The sequence below is a fragment of the Vidua macroura genome, chromosome 22 (genome assembly GCF_024509145.1).
Source record: "Vidua macroura isolate BioBank_ID:100142 chromosome 22, ASM2450914v1, whole genome shotgun sequence".
In the NCBI taxonomy this organism is placed as follows: Eukaryota; Metazoa; Chordata; class Aves; order Passeriformes; family Viduidae; genus Vidua; species Vidua macroura.
In genome coordinates this window covers 456,683-474,568 of record NC_071592.1, presented here as the reverse complement: position 1 = coordinate 474,568, position 17,886 = coordinate 456,683, and the positions used below count along the sequence as shown (strand labels likewise).

The 17,886-nt window shown below is 56.4% G+C and overlaps 2 protein-coding genes and 1 long non-coding RNA gene across 5 annotated transcripts in view; 1 reads left to right on the top strand and 2 right to left on the bottom strand.

Annotated features, from left to right (window-relative positions):
• Positions 1 to 5,250, top strand: part of ZBTB16 (zinc finger and BTB domain containing 16) — a 53,107-nt gene extending 47,857 nt beyond the window's left edge. For all 3 annotated transcript variants that reach the window (XM_053996853.1, XM_053996852.1, XM_053996851.1), the window contains exons 5-7: positions 943 to 1,113; positions 3,246 to 3,413; positions 3,682 to 5,250. In XM_053996853.1, the coding sequence (XP_053852828.1) occupies positions 943 to 1,113; positions 3,246 to 3,413; positions 3,682 to 3,911 (569 nt within the window). In that variant the 3' untranslated portion in view covers positions 3,912 to 5,250. The remainder of the gene's footprint in view (positions 1 to 942; positions 1,114 to 3,245; positions 3,414 to 3,681) is intronic.
• A 179-nt stretch (positions 5,251 to 5,429) lies between these two features.
• LOC128817956 (uncharacterized) lies at positions 5,430 to 7,263 on the bottom strand. Its single transcript, XR_008440347.1, has 3 exons — positions 7,178 to 7,263; positions 6,151 to 6,226; positions 5,430 to 5,520 (listed from the first exon to the last, which is right to left on the bottom strand). It is a non-coding gene; the product is annotated as an uncharacterized LOC128817956 (long non-coding RNA).
• A 374-nt stretch (positions 7,264 to 7,637) lies between these two features.
• Positions 7,638 to 14,276, bottom strand: LOC128817948 (5-hydroxytryptamine receptor 3A-like). The gene is made up of 9 exons (XM_053996863.1): positions 14,210 to 14,276; positions 12,086 to 12,249; positions 11,905 to 11,949; positions 11,461 to 11,570; positions 10,726 to 10,895; positions 10,344 to 10,504; positions 9,895 to 10,105; positions 9,529 to 9,762; positions 7,638 to 9,357 (listed from the first exon to the last, which is right to left on the bottom strand). Exons 1-9 carry the CDS (start codon positions 14,274 to 14,276, stop codon positions 9,059 to 9,061), a joined length of 1,461 nt encoding a protein of 486 aa, XP_053852838.1. The 3' UTR covers positions 7,638 to 9,058.
• Between the last annotated feature and the right edge of the window lie 3,610 nt (positions 14,277 to 17,886).

Genomic DNA, 17,886 nt, shown 5'->3' with positions numbered 1-17,886 from the left:
CATGCCAGGCAGGACCATGACGCTGCTGCCCATCATGTCCCTGCCCTGTGGTGCTGTGGTGCTGGTGGTCTCCGTGGGGTTGGTTTTGGCAGCATGGCAAGCAGCCCTCTGCCCCTGCTGTTCCTAAAGGCTGCATGGATTTGTTGGTTACCTTGAACATCTTGTGCTGCTAATGAATTGCTAATACAATTTTCTGGCTAATTTTATTTCCATAGTCCTCACATTTTAATGTCTCCAAAAAGCGAGCATTTATTTGCTTAATCTCCCTGTGTAATACAATTTGCAGTGACTCACAGTTCTGAACAATCAGCTATGCATAAGCGAAAACAAACTGTTTAATGGCTAGAGGTCTGAGATGTTTATGGACGGGGTACAAACGCCTGGGTTGGGGTTTTGTCCCTGTTGTGTTGCTGCAGCCAGGTTTGTACCCAAGAGTGATGGTATGGAGCTTGGATCTGCCCTAGGGCTCGGGGCCATACACAGCACAAGGGGTGGGCACGTCCCCCTCTCACATCCTACCTCCTGCTCCCCAGGGCAGCTTCATGGGGCGCTTCATGGGGTCCCCTTTCCCCTGGGCATCACAAGGTCTGAGCTCAGCAGCTCTCAGAGGTGTGTGGGGATGCAGTGATCACCCAACAGCTGCCTTGTGTTTGGGCATCCCTCGGCATCGCCAGGGCTCCCAGCTGCCTCTGGTGCAATAAGAGCAACTTCTCCTCTTCAGCTGTTTCCCTCAGAGGGCCAGCGTCAGCAGGGTCAGGGCGGCCAGGGTCCTGCTGTTGGGACTCCCAATGACGCCCAAAGCCCTGCAGCTCTTGGGGTCCCTTCTGCTGCCCGAGCAGCCCTGCTGCCGTGTGGGAGTGGGGACCCCCACGCAGTGGGGTGGTGGGACAGGGGCCTGGGGTGCCAGGCAGTGCTTGAGCAGGGTCTCTCCCTCTCCCACAGGTACAGACATGGCCGTTTTCTGCCTGCTGTGCGGCAAGCGGTTCCAGACGCAGAGCGCCCTGCAGCAGCACATGGAGGTGCACGCCGGGGTGCGCAGCTACATCTGCAGCGAGTGCAACCGCACCTTCCCCAGCCACACCGCACTCAAGAGGCACCTGCGCTCCCACACAGGTACGGCGGCCCCACCACGGGGACTCGGGGCTGGGGCAGCCAGGACATGCTCCTTCCCCACGGGTAAAAAAGAAATAGGGGGAAGAAAGGTGATTTGTGTTAAAAAAGCATGGAGGTGACTGAAGCGGCTTGGATTTGAAAAACAAAACAGAAAAAAAAAAAAAGCTGCGTGTAATAAGTTGATCTGGTCTGAGGTGGCACGTGACCTTCTTAGGGGGTGTGCGATCATATCCGCCTCATCAGCTTACGGCGGTAGATGCACATAATCAGCTGGTGCTCGGCCCTAATGGGATTAGGGCGACCTGCGCTACGTGTAGCCGGTGCTGCCGTGGCCCCACTGGGGCAGGGCTTGGCTGCAGGATTGCTGAGCGGGAGAGCACGGCTTGGCCGCCTTACGCCGTGTCCTCAAAGCGCCCGCGCCGTGTCCTCAGCTCCTCCGACGGCATCCCTGGGCAGCTCCGTGCTCCTGGCCACATCATCGGCACCGTCATTCGGGGCCAGTCACAAAACACCCCTGAAAGAGCTGATTCTTGGGGGATGAGCGAGCAGGAGCGAGCGGGATCACAGCCAGTGCTGTGGATCTTCACAGATGCCTGGGTGAAGCATTCCTCACCCATCCTTTGCCCACACAAGTGAGGCTCATGCGCCCTCCTTGACACCACTGCTGCTGCTGACAAGGAACAAAATGTGTCCTGAGGAGGGATGCCCCTTCTTTCTCTTGTCAGGCAGGGGGCGTGCACACAATCTCCAAAAGGGACGTAAAGGTGGCTGCTGAGGGCTGTGCGGGTGGTGTCATGGAGGGTCGTTCTGTCTGCCAGACCCGCACGTGGGCGAGGGGTCCCGATGTGGGAAACGGGAATCCTGTGTCGATGATAAGCATGTTAATGCTGAGTGCTGGAGCTATTTATAGCCAGTAATCCGGTGACCTGGGCTGCGGGTCGGGCTGTGCGTGTCCCACCCCAACCTCTGCCGCTTTCGTAGCTCCCGGCTGTGAAAAAACACTGGGATCATCGGCGCTTTAGGAGCATTTAATCGTGCCATGTGGTGCCGTCCGGCACAGCTGCAGGATGCTCCCTCTTGTCCCAGGGCCAGGGTGCTCCATGGGCTCAGGCTCCCCTGAAAAAGTGGGCGGGTAGAAATGCTGGCTGCCTCTGCCTGAAAAATTGCTGTCTTTGACTGCAGGATCAAAAGCCAAAGTGGCAGTTTGGAACTGGGCACAGGGAGGGGAAAATCAACAGCAGCCCACAGGCACCGCCTGCATTGCCTTCGCAGGGGGGCTCCGAGCTGCATCCCGAGCATCCTCCTCCCCCCAGGTGCCCAGGCAGCAGCTGCGGGAGGGGCGGGGGGCCGCAGAACTGGGCTGCGGCAAATGGGGAGAGAGTAAAGTATCATTTTAAAGAGGAAGCGAAAGCACAGGCATGTGAGTATATAACGAGAAGGACAATTTATGCCCAGGCACGAGTGCAGTTTGACACGGGGATAATGAAAAAACGTAGGTCATTGTGGATGACTTAAGCCTTCACAGCTGAAGAAAATGTATGAAATGCGGGGAACATTACACGCTTGGCAGCTCCGCACATCTGCAGCAGGACAAGTGAAATACAGTTCGCCATTCTTTACCATAAACTGTGCTTGTAGGATATGCGGCACAGAGAAATTGTAATTACAGTGACAAGACAAATCAGTAATATTTAAATATTCATGAACAAAGTCTCGGACGATCAATCTATCTTTATTGTCCTTGCCTTCGCGGCTGTAATAAATAAGTAGCTGGAGCCCTCACCTTTCCTTCAAATCATTCTGCCTTTGGTGCCAAACCAGAGTACATTTATCAGCCGCCTGGTCTAGAGTGTGGGAGATGCCCAGGGCTGGGTCTGTGCTGGTGCTGCTAGGTAAAAAACCTGGAAATTGGTGGTGGGAGGGTTGCAGCACATTCCAGTCCCTCTACTGTGCCACGGACCCGAGCATCCCCTCTGTACATGAAGGTCTGTGCATGAAGGGACCAGCACACTGCACTGGGGAGAGTGGGACGCTCTGTCTCCAGGATGGCTGCCCGGGGTAAAAAGGCTGGGGAGCTGGTTTTGGTGTGGCACAGCAGTCACGGCAGCCCTGACCCCGGCATGTGCTTGCAGGCGACCACCCCTACGAGTGCGAGTTCTGCGGCAGCTGCTTCCGGGACGAGAGCACACTGAAGGGCCACAAGCGCATCCACACCGGAGAGAAGCCCTACGAGTGCAACGGCTGTGGCAAGAAGTTCAGCCTCAAGCACCAGCTGGAGACCCACTACCGAGTCCACACAGGTACATGCTGGGGTGTCTGCGGTGGGGCTGGCAATGACAGACCGGTCCCCCGGCAGAAAGGCTGGCGTGTGGACCAGGGAGGCAGCCAGGGATAACAAACCCCGCACGTGCCGGCATGTAAATACAGTAAATAGGGGATCGATAGTCGCATCGGTTCTGCTGCTCATCACGTGGTTATCGGCTGTGCCCATTGCGGCAGTGTCGATGCCGGGCAGTTGATTAGCCCCTGGAGGCCCCGAGCCCCCACTGACACCCCTGTATCCCACAGGTGAGAAGCCCTTCGAGTGTAAGCTGTGCCACCAGCGCTCCCGGGACTACTCGGCCATGATCAAACACCTTCGGACCCACAATGGCGCTTCCCCTTACCAGTGCACCATCTGCCTGGAGTACTGCCCCAGCCTCTCTGCCATGCAGAAGCACATGAAGGGCCACAAACCAGAGGAGATCCCCACTGACTGGCGGATAGAGAAGACCTATCTCTACCTCTGCTACGTCTAAGGGAGGAGGCAGAGGGGCAACAGGGCAGATGACTGGGCAAAAAAATCCCACCAAACCCGCAGCATCCATGGCCTTGTTTGTTTTCAGTTCTCATTCGTTTCTTCTCGCCGGAAGGATCCTGCAGCTCATGCCGGACCGAGGGATGCACCAGCCCCTTCTCAAGCCCCATCCACACTGCTGTCCCAGCTGCTCGTGCGCCTGCTGCCCTTTCACCCTTGCTGCAGGGCAGATTTCACCCTCTGCAACCCCCAGCCAGGCCCTCCATCACCCTTGGCATTGGCCACTGGTGCTGCTGGGAAGACCATGTAGGAAAGAGGCGCTTCCCTGAAAGTGTGTGTACAGCTAGTGGTCTGGGAAGGCTTTAATTCCTGGAGTCCTGTCGCTGCATAGACCCTGCCGTGGATGCCCTGCAGAGGAGCTGAGCTCCCGTGTGGGGCTTGGGCCCCATTCTGGCAGGTTCTCATGCTCCCAGGCTGCAGCATCGCAGGCAGGAGAGCACAGTGCCCTGTGAGCCACATGTGCTTTGGCACGAGCGTCCTGGGGGGATCCTGGCCAGAGGAGGGTGTTTGGGACAGGGAGCCAGCTGTGAGCCAGGCTGCCTTGAGGTGTTGCCTGGTGTCCAGGTGGGCTCAGGGGCACAGGAGGCTGCTGCTCTCCCCATGACCAAAGACCTCTCTATGCATTTCTCCCTCCTTCCCTGCCTTCCCAGGGCAAGGGTGCAGCCCCACCATGGGGAGATGCAGTTGGTTTAGTGATATGCAGTCAGTGCCAGTGTTGGAGCTGTTAGCACGTGGCATCACTCCGATTGCAGGGGTCCTCTTTTCTTCTGCTGATTTGGGGCACCTGGAAGGTGTCAAGTGTGGGGTTTTTTGCCCAGCCCTCAGCCGCAGGAGCCCACAAGTAAGGGGTGCCCCGTGGCAGGCGGCTTTGTTCGCCGCTTTTTTTGCTTTTTGTTTGGGTTTTTTTGAACTTTCTTTTGGAATATTTCCGCATTTAGCACATTTTACTTGAAATTACCTCATTTTTTTGTGACCTCATGAGCTTTTATTGATTTGGGAGGGACAGGGGGTGGCATGGCTGGGGTGCACCAGCCACGTGCCCAGCATTGGTGGTGGAGAGGTGGTGGGGCACTGGTGTCCTTGCCAGCCTCCTGTTGTGCATTATCCTTACCAAAACTGGTATTTTTTGCCTGGCCCCATGGGGCTGGGGGTGTTGGTTCTGAAGCTACCTCTTGTGTTCGTTTTTGTTGTGTTTCTCCTGCGCAGCCGTGGGCTTGGTGGTTCCATCCCACGGTTCTTTTTTTGTCGTTTTGCTGCGTTTGGGTGAAAAGGGGGGGAAAGGAGCTGGGGGGGGAGGGGGGTGGGACAGTGTCTGGATACAGTTTGGAGGGACACTGATGGCCCCTCTGGGTTTGGGGCGCCCTTCCCACCTCTCCTGGTGCCAAGCAGGGATACGGCTGTGGGAGCAGCATCCTTCCTCGCGCCCCAGTCCGGCTTTGCACGTGCGTGTGCCTCTGTGCGTGGGACCGCTGCTGCTCTGCGCCGGGTGGACACCGCTGCTGTACAATCCGGGATGTGACTGTGGAGAACGGCTCGTTTCATTGTTGTGCCTAAGAAAAAAAACAGAAAAAATATTTAAAAAAAGAAAACAGTTCTTTCACACAGAAAGTTGCTGCAATTTCTGGCGTGTGCACGGCAGGTCCCCGTGGTGTCCTGGCGCTGCCAGACACGGGTGCCATGGTGCCATGGAGCATGTGGCCGAGCTCATGTGGCTTTTTTTTTTTTTCTTTTTTTTTGCTTTAACCTCCCCTTCCATCCCACCGTCCCTGTCCCTCAGAGACACAGCCCCCACTGCAACAGTGCTGGGGTCAGCATTGGAGCGATGCTGCTGTATCCCGGGCGCACGTCCCTGCACTGTTGGCTGTGGCGCAGCCCCCGCCACCCCTCCATATATATATATGTAAGTATATATATGTGTATCATAGCAGTGAGGACCAAGCGCCGCACGGGGCCCCGTGGTCCCGGGCTCCCTCTCCCCTGGCTTGTTGTCAGTGTCGTGAGCGCCCGCCTGCCCGTCCCGTTGCTCTGTGTTGCCGCTCGTGGTTCGGGTCCGTCGCTGTCCTCGTTCCGTCTACCTCAGCACCTCTCTGAGCCCGGGCGCAGAAGGTGCCCAAGTCCCCCTTTGGTTTTCTCAGAGTATCTATTGGCTCCTATTTTTTGTACGACTTTTCCTGTCTCACCGTTCGCTCCCCTGCGGTTCTGCTTGCGAGTCCTCTTTCTGTCCTCTAGCCACAGATGCCGTTAGCTAAAAGTTTCCTGAAAAATAAAGAAAAAGAAAAAAAAAAAAAAAAAAACCAGTTGTGGTGTCTCCTAGTTGCAGCTCTCCGCATCTGCCTTCGTCCTGTGTAGATTCAGATGCATTTCTTTGTAAGACTTCAGTGTTTCTGACAGAGGAAAAAAAAAAAATAAAAAAACGAAGAATATACTGCTGCAGGTTTTTTTCTCTCCATGTGTCACTAAGTGAAGTTCGTGCCTTCTATAGCAAAGAGAATATTTTTTACATCCTACTAACAGTAGATTTTTTTGTAGTGAACATTTTTTGTATTTTTATTTATAAGTCTCATAAGGAAAATAGCAATGTTCAGTTGTATACCTTGAATCTGCAGTTAGAAAACAAAAGAACAACCAATAAAGTTAATTCTGTTGTCTCAGCCTGCTGTCTCCCATTCCTGTGCCCATCAAGAGGAGGAGGAGGAGGAGGAATAGGCGGAGGTGGAGGAAGGATGCATCCCACCAGCTTGGGGTGAGCCGTGGGGGTACCCACAGTGGTGAGTTTGGGGGTGCCTGCTCTGAGGGGGAAATTGAGGAGGTCCTATCCCTAAACCAACCCCAGTGGGCGGGGGGTCTCCCTGGAATGTCAGTGTCCCCGTGGGCAGGGAGCATCCACAGCACTGCCTGTGCTGCTGCCTGCCCATGTGGCTCACCAGGGAGCAGAGCAAGTTTGCCTCAATGAAAGTGAACTCGTTCATTTAAACCTGCCTGCAGAGCCCGTCCGGCCCCCCGCTGCGTTAATTATCCTGTAGTTCCCGACTGATTGCTGTACACTAAGCTTAAGCCCTCCTTTATTTATTTACTGACTACATTAACGGCAGCGCCTGCTCTCCTTTTGTGCTGTGGCAAAGCGCTGCCAGCACCACCCGGCCCTGCCTGTGCCCGATGCTGCCCACCGCCGGCCGAGGTCCCGCGATGCCGTGAGACATTTCTTACTGCACAGCTGGAGTCACCAAGGGCAGAGCATCACTTAGTTTTTCCCAGGGATGGATGGCATGTGCAGTGCCAAGGCCAGGCTCATCCCCTGCCCCAGCGTTCCCCAGCAGGTTTGAGGGGCTGCGTGTCCATTCCAAGGTCCTGGTGGTGCTCCTGCCTCCCCCAGTTCCCCCCAGCACAGCCTCCCACGAAGGCTTTGGGCAAGTGGGGGGAGACTTTGGTCCAGGTTTGGGCAAGCAGAGGTGGTCCTGCTGTGAGCAACCTGCGGGCTGCAGCACCCCACGCGAAGGGAGGCAGAGCCGGCGTTCAGCCTGGCACAAAGGCGTTGTTACAATAACGGGGAAATCGCGGTAGGACCGGGCCTTTGTGTGCACGCTCGCACAGCAGCTGGGAGCGATTATGCTGCAACAATGTTCTGTTCCATCAACATTATGTCCTCATTAAACCTTTATTAGGAGATTAGATTCAGATTTATTGATTTTTTTTTTTTTTTAAAGAGGAAAATCCAGGCTTCTCTCAGATGCCTGGAACTTTTTTCCCACATGCAGCACTTCCCAAAGTAGCGAGAGGGTAAGGGGAGAATCAATGTTTCCTCCAAGATAGGCAGCCTATCCTTCCAGGGAAAAGGACTGCTGAGCTTCTTGAGGGGGTTAGGTTGGGTGCATGATGGCTTCCTAGCACAGGGAGGACAAGGACCAAAACATTCAATGGGATACGGCAGCACAGATGAGCATCTTGCAGTGCAGCCCTGGGGGACATCAGGGTCACAGTGGGCAGGAGAGAGATGGCAAGGCTGGCTCAGGAGTCTTGCTGCCCAGTACCCTCGTCAAACACATGGGCTGGGTGGCATCGCACACCCGGGTCAATGGCCCCATTGGATTTGTCTGTTGGAGCGTTTGATGTTACACGAAGGCAGCTCATTCCAGAGGGTGTTAATTGCCCGCTGCACTGATCAGGTCTGTAGCACCATCGATCTCGGCAGGATCAATGGGCTGATTTAGTGCCTCACGAACTCTTTAACTGGACACCTCATCAATAGGCAGCCACTTACAGACCATCAGCGCATTAGTGCGGGCCGGCACTGGCAGGAGCCCGCCGCACCCGTCCTCAGCCCCCGTCACTCAGAGGTAAGTTTTCCTGCAGGTGATGGCTCTGAGATGGTGAGTGGGAGTCTTGCTCTGGGGCTGGTGGGTTTGAGGGCAGATGTATGAGAGCCAGGTGGTGTCAACCCACCCCCATCACCTGCATATGCAGAGATGCTCCTAGAACACAGGATGGGCCCTTATGGCGTCTGCAGCAGAGGACCTGCTGCAGCTGTGGTGGCAGTCCTGCCCCAGTACCGCGTGCTCACGGAGTCAGTCCCGTTGCCATCCCGCTTTGCGGCCGGACACGGGGGTCTCTCCCGCTTTGCTAAAACTGCTGAGCACAAGCTTGGTGGGGATCTGCTGGGCAAGCGTACCCGGGGGCCCGGGCAGGATATAAAGGCAGCAGCCGGGGTGAGGGGTAGGGGAGCCGAGGACAGCGGGACCCCTGGGGCGGTGGGGATCCCGCCATGCAGGGGGGACCCACCCGATGCCGGGGGACCCCGGGTCGGGAGGCGGCTGGGCCGGGCGGCGGCGCCGCTGTCCGCGGTGCTGAAGCCGCGGCCGTGGCAGGGCCGGGCAGGAGGCGCTCCCGGAGTTGGCAGGGGAAGCATGGAGAGAGGTTTGGGCAGGGTCATGGGGTCCTGGGGGCTCCTGCTCAGCTCCGCCGTCCCGCTGCGCAGCTGAGGGACGTGAGGGATGCGCCCGCCTGGGTCGGCAGACACTGGGGAGTCCCAGAACCAGGGAGAACCCGCCAGAGTGAGGTCCCCCATCTCCCGCCCTGAACACCGGGCACTGCTCAGGCATCCCTCCACACCGACCAGAGGGTGCCCAGGGTGATGCTGTAAGCCAGGACGGCTGCCAAGTACACCCGGAACAGCAGGACATCCAACACATAGCCAACTTGCAGCCACTCACGGGCGACGTCGCGGAATTCCTCCCGTTTTTCCAGGAGCTGGCGGATAGCCGTGGTCTCACGCAGGATCTCCTGCAGTGCTGCCGAGCCCTCCGTCTGGCCAGCAAAGGCCAGTGCAGACCTTGTGCTCCCCACTGCCCCGCACTCCCGGGGGCCCTCACAGACATAGGGAGTCGGCTTGGCTGAAGGATCAAGAGAAGCAAATGTGGAAAACCTATTTAGACAGGGAACTGGGTTGTGAGGGTGAGCTAGGCACCCAGTTCACCATACAAAGAATGGCTATGTAGGTGTAGATGGCTACAGAGCACCTAGACTCCTTCAGTTCCCACAGGCCCTCTCTGTGCAACCCTTACCTGTGCTGTCATTGTTCTCCACCTGCCTGGAGGTGTCCAAGTTTTGCATCCTGCTTTGGCTGAATTTCTTCCTGTCCCGGATACAGAGCAGGATGGTGGCTCTTTCCAGCAGCAGGTGTTTCACCCACTCAGGGACGTGGGGTTGCAGGTCTTGCTTGTGCACCAGGCGCACAATCAGGATGGTCTCTGTCAGGCTGATGACGAGCAGTGCCATGCACACCACAAAGTAGATGCCTGCAGAGGCATCAGTGAGGTGAGTGACCTGCAAAGGCTCATGCACGGAGGAAATCTTCCCTGCTCAGCTCTCAGGGCCCTGTGGTCTCTGCCCATGACTGCCGTGGCAGTTGGGTGGGAGAACCACCGTACCTATCAACGGGGTGCCGACGGCAGTAGCTGGCAATGTGTCGGATACAATAATGAGGAAAACCGAGTAGCCCAGCAGGAGAGTGATCTTGAAAGAGACCCTCTCACCACTGTGGGGAGGTAGGTAGAAGCCCACAATGTCCATAACCATCAGGAAGATGCTGGGGAGCAGCAGGCTGACGGTGTAGAAGAGGGGGCGTCTCCGGATGACTACCTGCAGGACAGAGACAGAAAAGGATGTGAAGGGTTGAAGTGAGGCCTTCAGCTGGTGTGGCTTTTTGCCAAGGTAGGTGAGGATGGCGGGGGGCACTAAGGTGAGCCAGAGGAAGGGCTCACTAGCAGGAGCCTCCCACCTGCAGGCAGGAGCTGCAGCACAGAGCAGGGACAGGGAGGGGGCAAGTCCCTTCCCTTGTGCCACATCCCCGAGAAACACGGTGGCCAAAGGCTCTTACATAGAACTTCATCTCAGCGTAGCTGTCACTGCTCTTGACACTGAACTCCTGGAAGTGGGTGAGGACATAGAGCAGCTCCCACTCGCCCTGGTTCATGAAGACACTTCGGTCGAACTTGACGAGCTCCGGCTGACGCCACAGCGAGAGGTTGATATCACGAACTGGGGGGGCGGAGGAGAGGTGAGAACTAGGGGTACCCCGCCCAAAGCGCCGGCAGCTGCCGGCACCTCCACGCCGGGCTGCGTGCCTGCCCTCCCTGCACGCTTCCCCGATCCGCTGGGGCCATCTAGAGGGACGAGCTGCCTTCTGCACGGAGCCCCGGCCCAGCAGAGGTCCTGCCCGCTCCCCCGAGCCCCCTAGCCGTGGGCAACCCGGCACTCACTGTGGTGCAGCCAGCTGGTGAAGGTGAGAGAGCAGTTCTGGACGTCGAAGGGGAAGTTGTAGATGTCCAGGCTGCAGGCAGTCATCACCTGGATGGGTTTGAGGTTCTGCACCTCCCCGTGATGGCTGACGTAAACGTAGGGGACGTGTGGGGACTTTCCAACATCCACACTGAGGGACATGAGGGACAGAGCTGTGAGCTGGAGAGCACTCTGGGCAGGGGTTCCTTCTCCCATATAGCATTTCAGGGGAGAACTGCCCAAGAGACAGGGATTTGCCTCCTGTTCTGCTTTTTTGGTAATATCCTTGCAGGCATTTCTGCCTCACATCACCTCTGCACGGCCCGGACTGCTGCTTTCTCCCAGCCCGAGAAGTCCCAGAGCCCCCAGGAGGCACTGGGAGCACCTTAAATCCCCACGGAGTGGGAAGAACACCAGATAGCTCCATGGAAAGGGCCAGCAGCTCTGCAGCTGCCCTGGCATTGTACTGTCTTCACAAAGCCTTTCTCCTGATATCTGCATCTCACCCCCAGCACAGTGAGGGTAATTACCAACGGTTGTGGTTAGCCAGCACTGGAAATGGCCCAACTGCAGAGCCAATCCCCATCTGCAGCTCCCCGGTGTGGGGAGGCTGCCAGCTCTGTGCCAGGAATACAAAGCATGGGACAGTACGTGCCCATGGTGGGTGAGGAGTTCCAGTCCCAGCCCATCTCCCTCGAGACTTTGGCTGCACTCACAACTCGTTGATGAGGATGTCGGGCACCCAGATGCTCTCTACAGGGAGGGAGATCTGCGTCAGGTTGTCGAAGCGAGCTGGGTCCCACTTGAGGAACTCATCTGTCCAGTGCTGGGGACAATGGAGAGGGGCCTTTGTGGGTGAGGTCCTTCCACTCTGCCAGCACACAGACCCAGGCTAGCACCAAGCAAGCTTCCCACCCATAGGAGGGAGGGAAGACTTATCCTTCAACTTTTGCACAACATTCAACAGTGCAAAACGGAGCATGAAAGCTGAGCCTTGAGGGTCTTGTGCTACAGAGGTCTCACCAGTCCCCAGGATGTGTTTCCCCCCACTGCTCTCCTGCAGGACTGCACACTCCTCTCACAGGAAAACATCGGGGTTTGGGGGTGCTTGACCCCAAGAAGGGCCAGCAAGGAAGGGGCGAGGTTTCGTGGCTACTCACCTGCCTGTACCAGATGTAGGTGGTCAGCACCTGGTTCTTCTCATCCTGTGAAGATGAGAACGGTGTCAGAACGGGGGCACTGACACTCCAGAAGATGGGCAGAGCATGCTGGGAGGATGCTGCATGCCAGGTACCATTCCCCTCCCTGCGGCCACATGCAGAATGGGAGCAGAGGACTCACCACGCTGAGGATGGCATAGACCATGAGGTCGATGGCCACGTTTGTGGTCGTTCGCCAGTCCCGCACGGGCCGGGTGCCCTTCTGGTAGTGGGCCAGGAGGGAGTGGGACAGGCGGCGCAGGGCGGGCTCGGAGGGCTCCGGCATCCGGCCCCCGTGCTGGGTACCTGCCCAGCAGAGGGAGAAAGGGAGCGAGCGAGGGAGGCTGCGCACACTGGGGCAGTGCTGCCATCACCCTGGGGTGTGCCATGGGCTGAGGGATGCTGCCAGCTGCCTGCCCTCACTTACCATTTGGGGTTTCCCATCCAACTTAAATAGGAGCATCCTGATGGGAAACAAACCTGGACACCAGAACCATCACCTAATATGTTACTGATATCCTGTGCCGTGCAGGTCATTAGCGCTGTGACCTTCCCCAGCCTCAGAGGGCACAGCTGCCAGCTCTCACCTCTCTGGACAAGTGCCAGGACAGCAGCAGCAGGGAACCACGAGGGACATCCTGCCCCTGGGAGAGTTTCATACCAAATGCCCCTCCAGGGGCATTTCTTTGCTCAGCAGGTGGAGACGGTGAAGGTTAGAGATGAAGCAGGATGCTAAATTAATTTATTAGTTATCTTGGTGTTTGCTTCCTGTGAAAACAGTCCCTTCACTGGTGCCAGCAGCATCAAATGAGAGCAAATTGCTTTCAGCACCATGTCCTCACTGCCAGGCACCTAGAACGCCACGGCTGAGCCAGGGCAGCAGTGCTACACTTGTGGCTGTGCTCTGTAGCACACCCAGCCCCAGAGTCCAATTCCAGCATAATGGAAGAGACTAATTTGAATAGATCTATGGGAACTTGGGAAAAGCTACTGAAAGGGAATTTTAATCTGTATTTTAAGCTAAAAAAAAAAAAAAAAAAAAAGAAGAAAAAGAAAAAGCAACAGCCTCAGCCCCTCTGACATTGCTGATGTGTGGTAGTACTGGGGAGCCAGCCAGATGCATGATGCTCGCCCAGGCAGGCATGAACCAACAGAGGCAGTGGGATGAGGGGAGAGGCAGCAATTAGGGTGAGAGGAGGAAATACAGCTGCTGCCATCGCCACAGCTTGGGCCAAGTGACCTTTCCTGCTGCAGCTGGTGGCAGCTGATTCGCGCTTGCAGTCCTTGCACCACCTTCTCCTCACATCCACACCACCCATATCTGCATCAGGATGTTTTGGCAGCAGGGAAATGGCTTTGCAGAGGGAGGACCGGGCTGGGTTCACCTCAGATGCTCTTTGCCTCTGCTCCAGACACCATGCTGGTCTGCCCAGCCCAAATCTGTGCCAGGGTTGTGCCGGCAACTCACCTGGTGCAACTCGGCACAATCCTGGCACAGCCCTAACACACAGGGATCTGTCTGCACAGCCCTTCCTGCCTCCTGCCCAGCACTGCCAGGGTGAGCGTATCACTGTTCCTGCTCCTTTTCTGCCACCTTAGATGTGCTAACACTGGGAGAAGGCTTGGGAGTTGGGTGACAGGAGCTACATGACCTATCCAGAGATTTGAGTCAATAGCCTGCTGACCACTTTCAGCTGGGCTGGTGCAAAACAGCTCAAGGATTTTTGTGCTATTTCCCAGGAACGTTAGATGAGAAAATAATATGAAAATAATAAGGAAATACGTTGGCTGTCAATTTTGCACTGTGCAGAGCTGCAATTACAAACTATAGGCACAGCATCGTGCCCAAAACCCAGCTCTAGGTTATGAGGGACTAAACATTATATTGGAGAAAGCCCTTCATCAGGCTCAGGCAGCATCTCTCAGGCAGTGGAGTGCAAGCAGGAGACCCCCATGTCTCTCTCTGTCCTCAGGGCTGGTTTTCAGCACAGCTCAAGACGCCACAGAGTTGAGCTGGGTTCTAAGGCTACGTTGCCTTGCTCCAGCATTACCCAGGCAGGATGCGCCTCCAGGCTCTGCACCGGAGCTCTCCCATGCTCCAGCCTCTCCCAGGTATGTCACTTCCCAACAGCACGAAGGTTTCCCTAAAGAGCAGCCTTTGCCTGGCACTCAGCACGGCTCAGGCTCTGGGAAGGTGCTGCTCCGTGCCAGGAGCACCCTGCTCCGCCTCAGCTCCCCAGCCCTGCCCACGGGTCCCTCACCTTACCTGGGCTCTGTAGCGCCGAGGCCAGCGGCAGCAGGGCCAGGAGCGCCCCGAGAGCCATGGGCACCATGGATCCGCTGGCTCCAGCCGCCGTCTGCTCGGCGGAGGACTGAGCGGAGCAGGGAGGCAGGCGGCACTCGTATGGCGTTCCCCCCGCCGTCGGGTTTTTGAGAACGCCCAGTTAATCTCGCGATCAGCCTCTCCCGCTGCATCAAGTTTCATCTGGGAGGATGTGAGTGGGGCCCACCCAGCTATCCCCCCACCCCCGCCCAGCTTCAAAAGAGCTTCCCTGTCCTCTGCCCAGGTGCCTGCTTGCGGCAAAGCGGGTTTTGGGGTACGAGCATCGTGTGCAGCGGGGGGCACGATGAGGGGAGAGGGCGCTGCAGGTGCCAGGGCTGAGGCAGGAGATCCTCAGCAGTTGGAAAGACGGAGAACACCCTCTGAGAGGCAGGGGAGGGGAGCCTGCCCAGGGATATGCCACTGACACAGGGTGGGTTTCCACCAGCACGGGAGAGGGGAGCTCTGGATGTACCGGGCTCCCCTTCACACCCTGCGGCAGGTGGGTCTGTCCCACTGACAGTGGCTCTGACAGTCGCAGGTGGGGGCAGCATGTGCAGCCAGCCCTTGGCAACCCTGCCTGGGGCAGCAGCTTTCCCCCAACCCCTCCGACCTGCACCTACACTGGAGTCCGTATTCACCGCAGAAATTTGCATTTGCTGTAAATTTCAGCAAACAAAGTTCTTCCTACTGGTTTCAGTTTCCCAAAATATTTAACGCCTTGGGGCAAATAAGACTAGAAGCAAAGCCTGGTCAGGTATTACTGAGAGTCAAAAGGCCCTCGGTGTCCACCCATGCATGGGTGCCCCGCTCAGGCTGCGCATTCATCCCTCCATGTCACAGCATCATAGCCTTGGGCTCGGCAGTGTCCCTCTGCCTGGCAGGGGGGCTTCCCCTCGACCCTAAGCCTCTCTAATCTTCTGTATTCCTGTATGTCTACACGGTGCTTGTGTGTGCTGCAGGTGCCTATACCCCCGCAAAGCTGCCAGCTGCTGGAAATCCTGGGGAAGAGGCGGCCAGGGACCAAAGCCTGCGGCAGTGGCGTAGAGCAAATTGCATCAGATGCCGGCATGGAGTCACTTAAACGAGATAAGAATTAGTGCGGGGCCCTGATGAACTCCCCGTTGGCTGCCAACAGCAGTGTCAGGGAGAGAGCGAGAGCAGAGCTGGGGCTAATTTGATTTCTCGTCTCCGTTAGTGGCTGGCAAGTCACCTCCCAGGGAGCGCCAGCAGCTCATAGCGCTCTCCCCTTATTGAATCTGGGTAATGAAAATCACGGGCAGCGCCACCATGGTGCTGGGGACTGTGCCCTGCTCTGCCCCCTCTCCTCCAGCCTCCTGCGTCTGCAGCCAGCAGGATGAGGCCAAGGGGGTGTGGACTGCTCCAATGGAGCCTCTGCTGCAGCATCATTAACTCTGAATTTTCTCCCTTGGGTTTCACATCTTCATTTTAAAGAGATTTTAATGTAGTTCCTATCAGCCCTCCTGTTATTGGATATCTAATTAGCGTGATCTACTGTAGGCTCGTGTTACGCACGCACGCAGGGGGCTCTTGCGGGACATTTTGTGGGACGGCTGATATCAATCGGCAGCGCCCAGATCAGATTTACTTTCCGAAATAGCATAATGGGATTTTATTAGCCCTGTAATCTGCTGCATGGTAATTGCTTTTCTGGGAATCGAAGTGCTCAGTGCCTGGGGCTTCCCACAGCTCAGCCCTGCGTCCTGTCCAGGCTCTGCTGCAGCCAGGCATGGCAGCATCTCTGCACTGGGATGGATGGGCACTCAGGCCTCTCTCCTGGAGCAGCCACGCTGCAAGCAGGTTCCCTGGCTGGGCAAGCAGGTATTTAGCCCAGAGCAGCAATCTCGGAGGCTGGGAGGAGTACAGGGGCACGAGCACAACATCCCCAACATGTGATGGCACAAGAGATGCTCTGTATTCCCTCTTCACCCCAACCTGACCTCATCCCAAGCCCTGGGTGCTCAGCATTATGCACTATAGTCCTTCGGCAGCTCCCACCCCATGCCATGGAATGTGCTGGGGGCTGTGGAGCCGTGGCAGGAGCATGGCTGGGCTCTGCACAGGATGGGGTGTTGTAGCCAGGCTGGGGACCACAGTGGGAACAGGGAGGGAGGCCTCCATTGTGGTGCTTGCCGGTGCAGAGAGGGCAGGAGAGGGAAGCAGCTCTCCTCCAGGCTGCCAGTGCTCGCCTTTCAGAGCGCGTTTGGAGCGTCAAAAACAATAAAGCATCAGCAAGGAGCCCTGGCAGCACAGCTGCCTGGTGGCCCCGGCCCCATCACGCGCCCGAGGCCGCCCATTACGGAGCCTCACGCTCCCCGAATTGCATGTCTGCTATGATTTAACGCTGCGAGACATGAAATAAACACCGCAGGCAGGCAGGGCTGCCGGCACGGGCACGGCCGGGCTCCCAGCAGCCCCGCTCCCACGGAGCCCTGCTCCCAGGGGCAGTGGTCCTCCGGTAGGCTTGGGCTTGCTTGCATCCCTGGCTCACTGCAAAGGGCCAGGGGGACACACAGGATCTCTCCTCGGGCACTCACCTTGTGCAGCTCCAAGACCAAAGCACAGACCACGTGCCACAAACGGCTGCTCAGTGTGGTGCCCTTGGCTAATTTAATTTAATTTAGGGATGCGGGTAGCTTTGTCCCATGGTGCAAACTGTGTGGCCCTTGAAGAAGCCAAAAATTGCCCATTCCAGCCACCAAGCCCATCCTCACCCCAGTGAAGAAGCCCAATGCTTTTAAATCCCCCAGAGAAGGGATGGGAGCGCTTTCCTTTCAAGTCCTCTCCTTCATTAGACACCCTTCAGATATTTGCAATATTCTGCCACTGTTTCATTACCACTAAAGCCAGGTAATAATAAGTACATGAAGGTATTTGGAGCCCATTGCTGCTAATGAAGATCTGAGAACTGAGTGGGACGGCAGCTGTGCGTCACAGGCTGAGCACCATCTCAGGACATGGAAGGAGAGGGCATGTCTGCAGCTTGCTCTGTCTGACGGTGCACAATCTCCCCCGTAGTAAATTATCTTGGATCTAACAGTGCTGTGACTGCGCTTAATGCTGCAAACAAATTGTTCTACACCCTACTTAATTATCACAGCATTAATCAGGCTGCTAAACACTAAACACAGCCTGGACAAACCTGGAGCTAAAAATACGAGTATCTTTGTGACAGGGACATTCAGAATTTTTATGGTTAATAGTTTTTTTTAAGGTAGGAAAATCCTGGGGGCCCTTACCTAAGCAACGAAGTTTGGGTAGAGCACCATTCCCTCCACAGTGCATGAGGGTCCCAGAGTGAAAATCACAGAGCCCAGCACTACTTCCCTATCTCTCACTATTAATAGTCTGGCAGGCTCCCAAAATGAGTGGAATTTCTTACTTTGTTGCATTTAAGGATCACTGGTTGTCTTGTTTTTTCTTTGCACATCAGGGAAATTGGCTAAAGCCAGCTTCCTCTGTTTTACCTTATCTACACTGCTACCTCCTCCCTCTTGCCTCCCGAATTCCTCATCTGGAGTACCTGTGAGAACCAGGAAACTGAGACAATCTCGGAACAGTCCACGCTGAGGTCCCACACCTCTCCCAAAACAAAAGGCAAG

Bases quoted from the DNA above. Each gene is read 5' to 3' on its own strand.
- LOC128817948 (XM_053996863.1), bottom strand. From the start codon at position 14,276: ATGGTGCCCATGGCTCTCGGGGCGCTCCTGGCCCTGCTGCCGCTGGCC. The intron at 12,250-14,209 runs GTAAGGTGAGGG...TCTGCTGGGCAG, and splicing joins CTCGGCGCTACAGAGCCCAG to GTACCCAGCACGGGGGCCGG. The intron at 9,763-9,894 runs GTACGGTGGTTC...ATGCCTCTGCAG, and splicing joins CGTCGGCACCCCGTTGATAG to GCATCTACTTTGTGGTGTGC.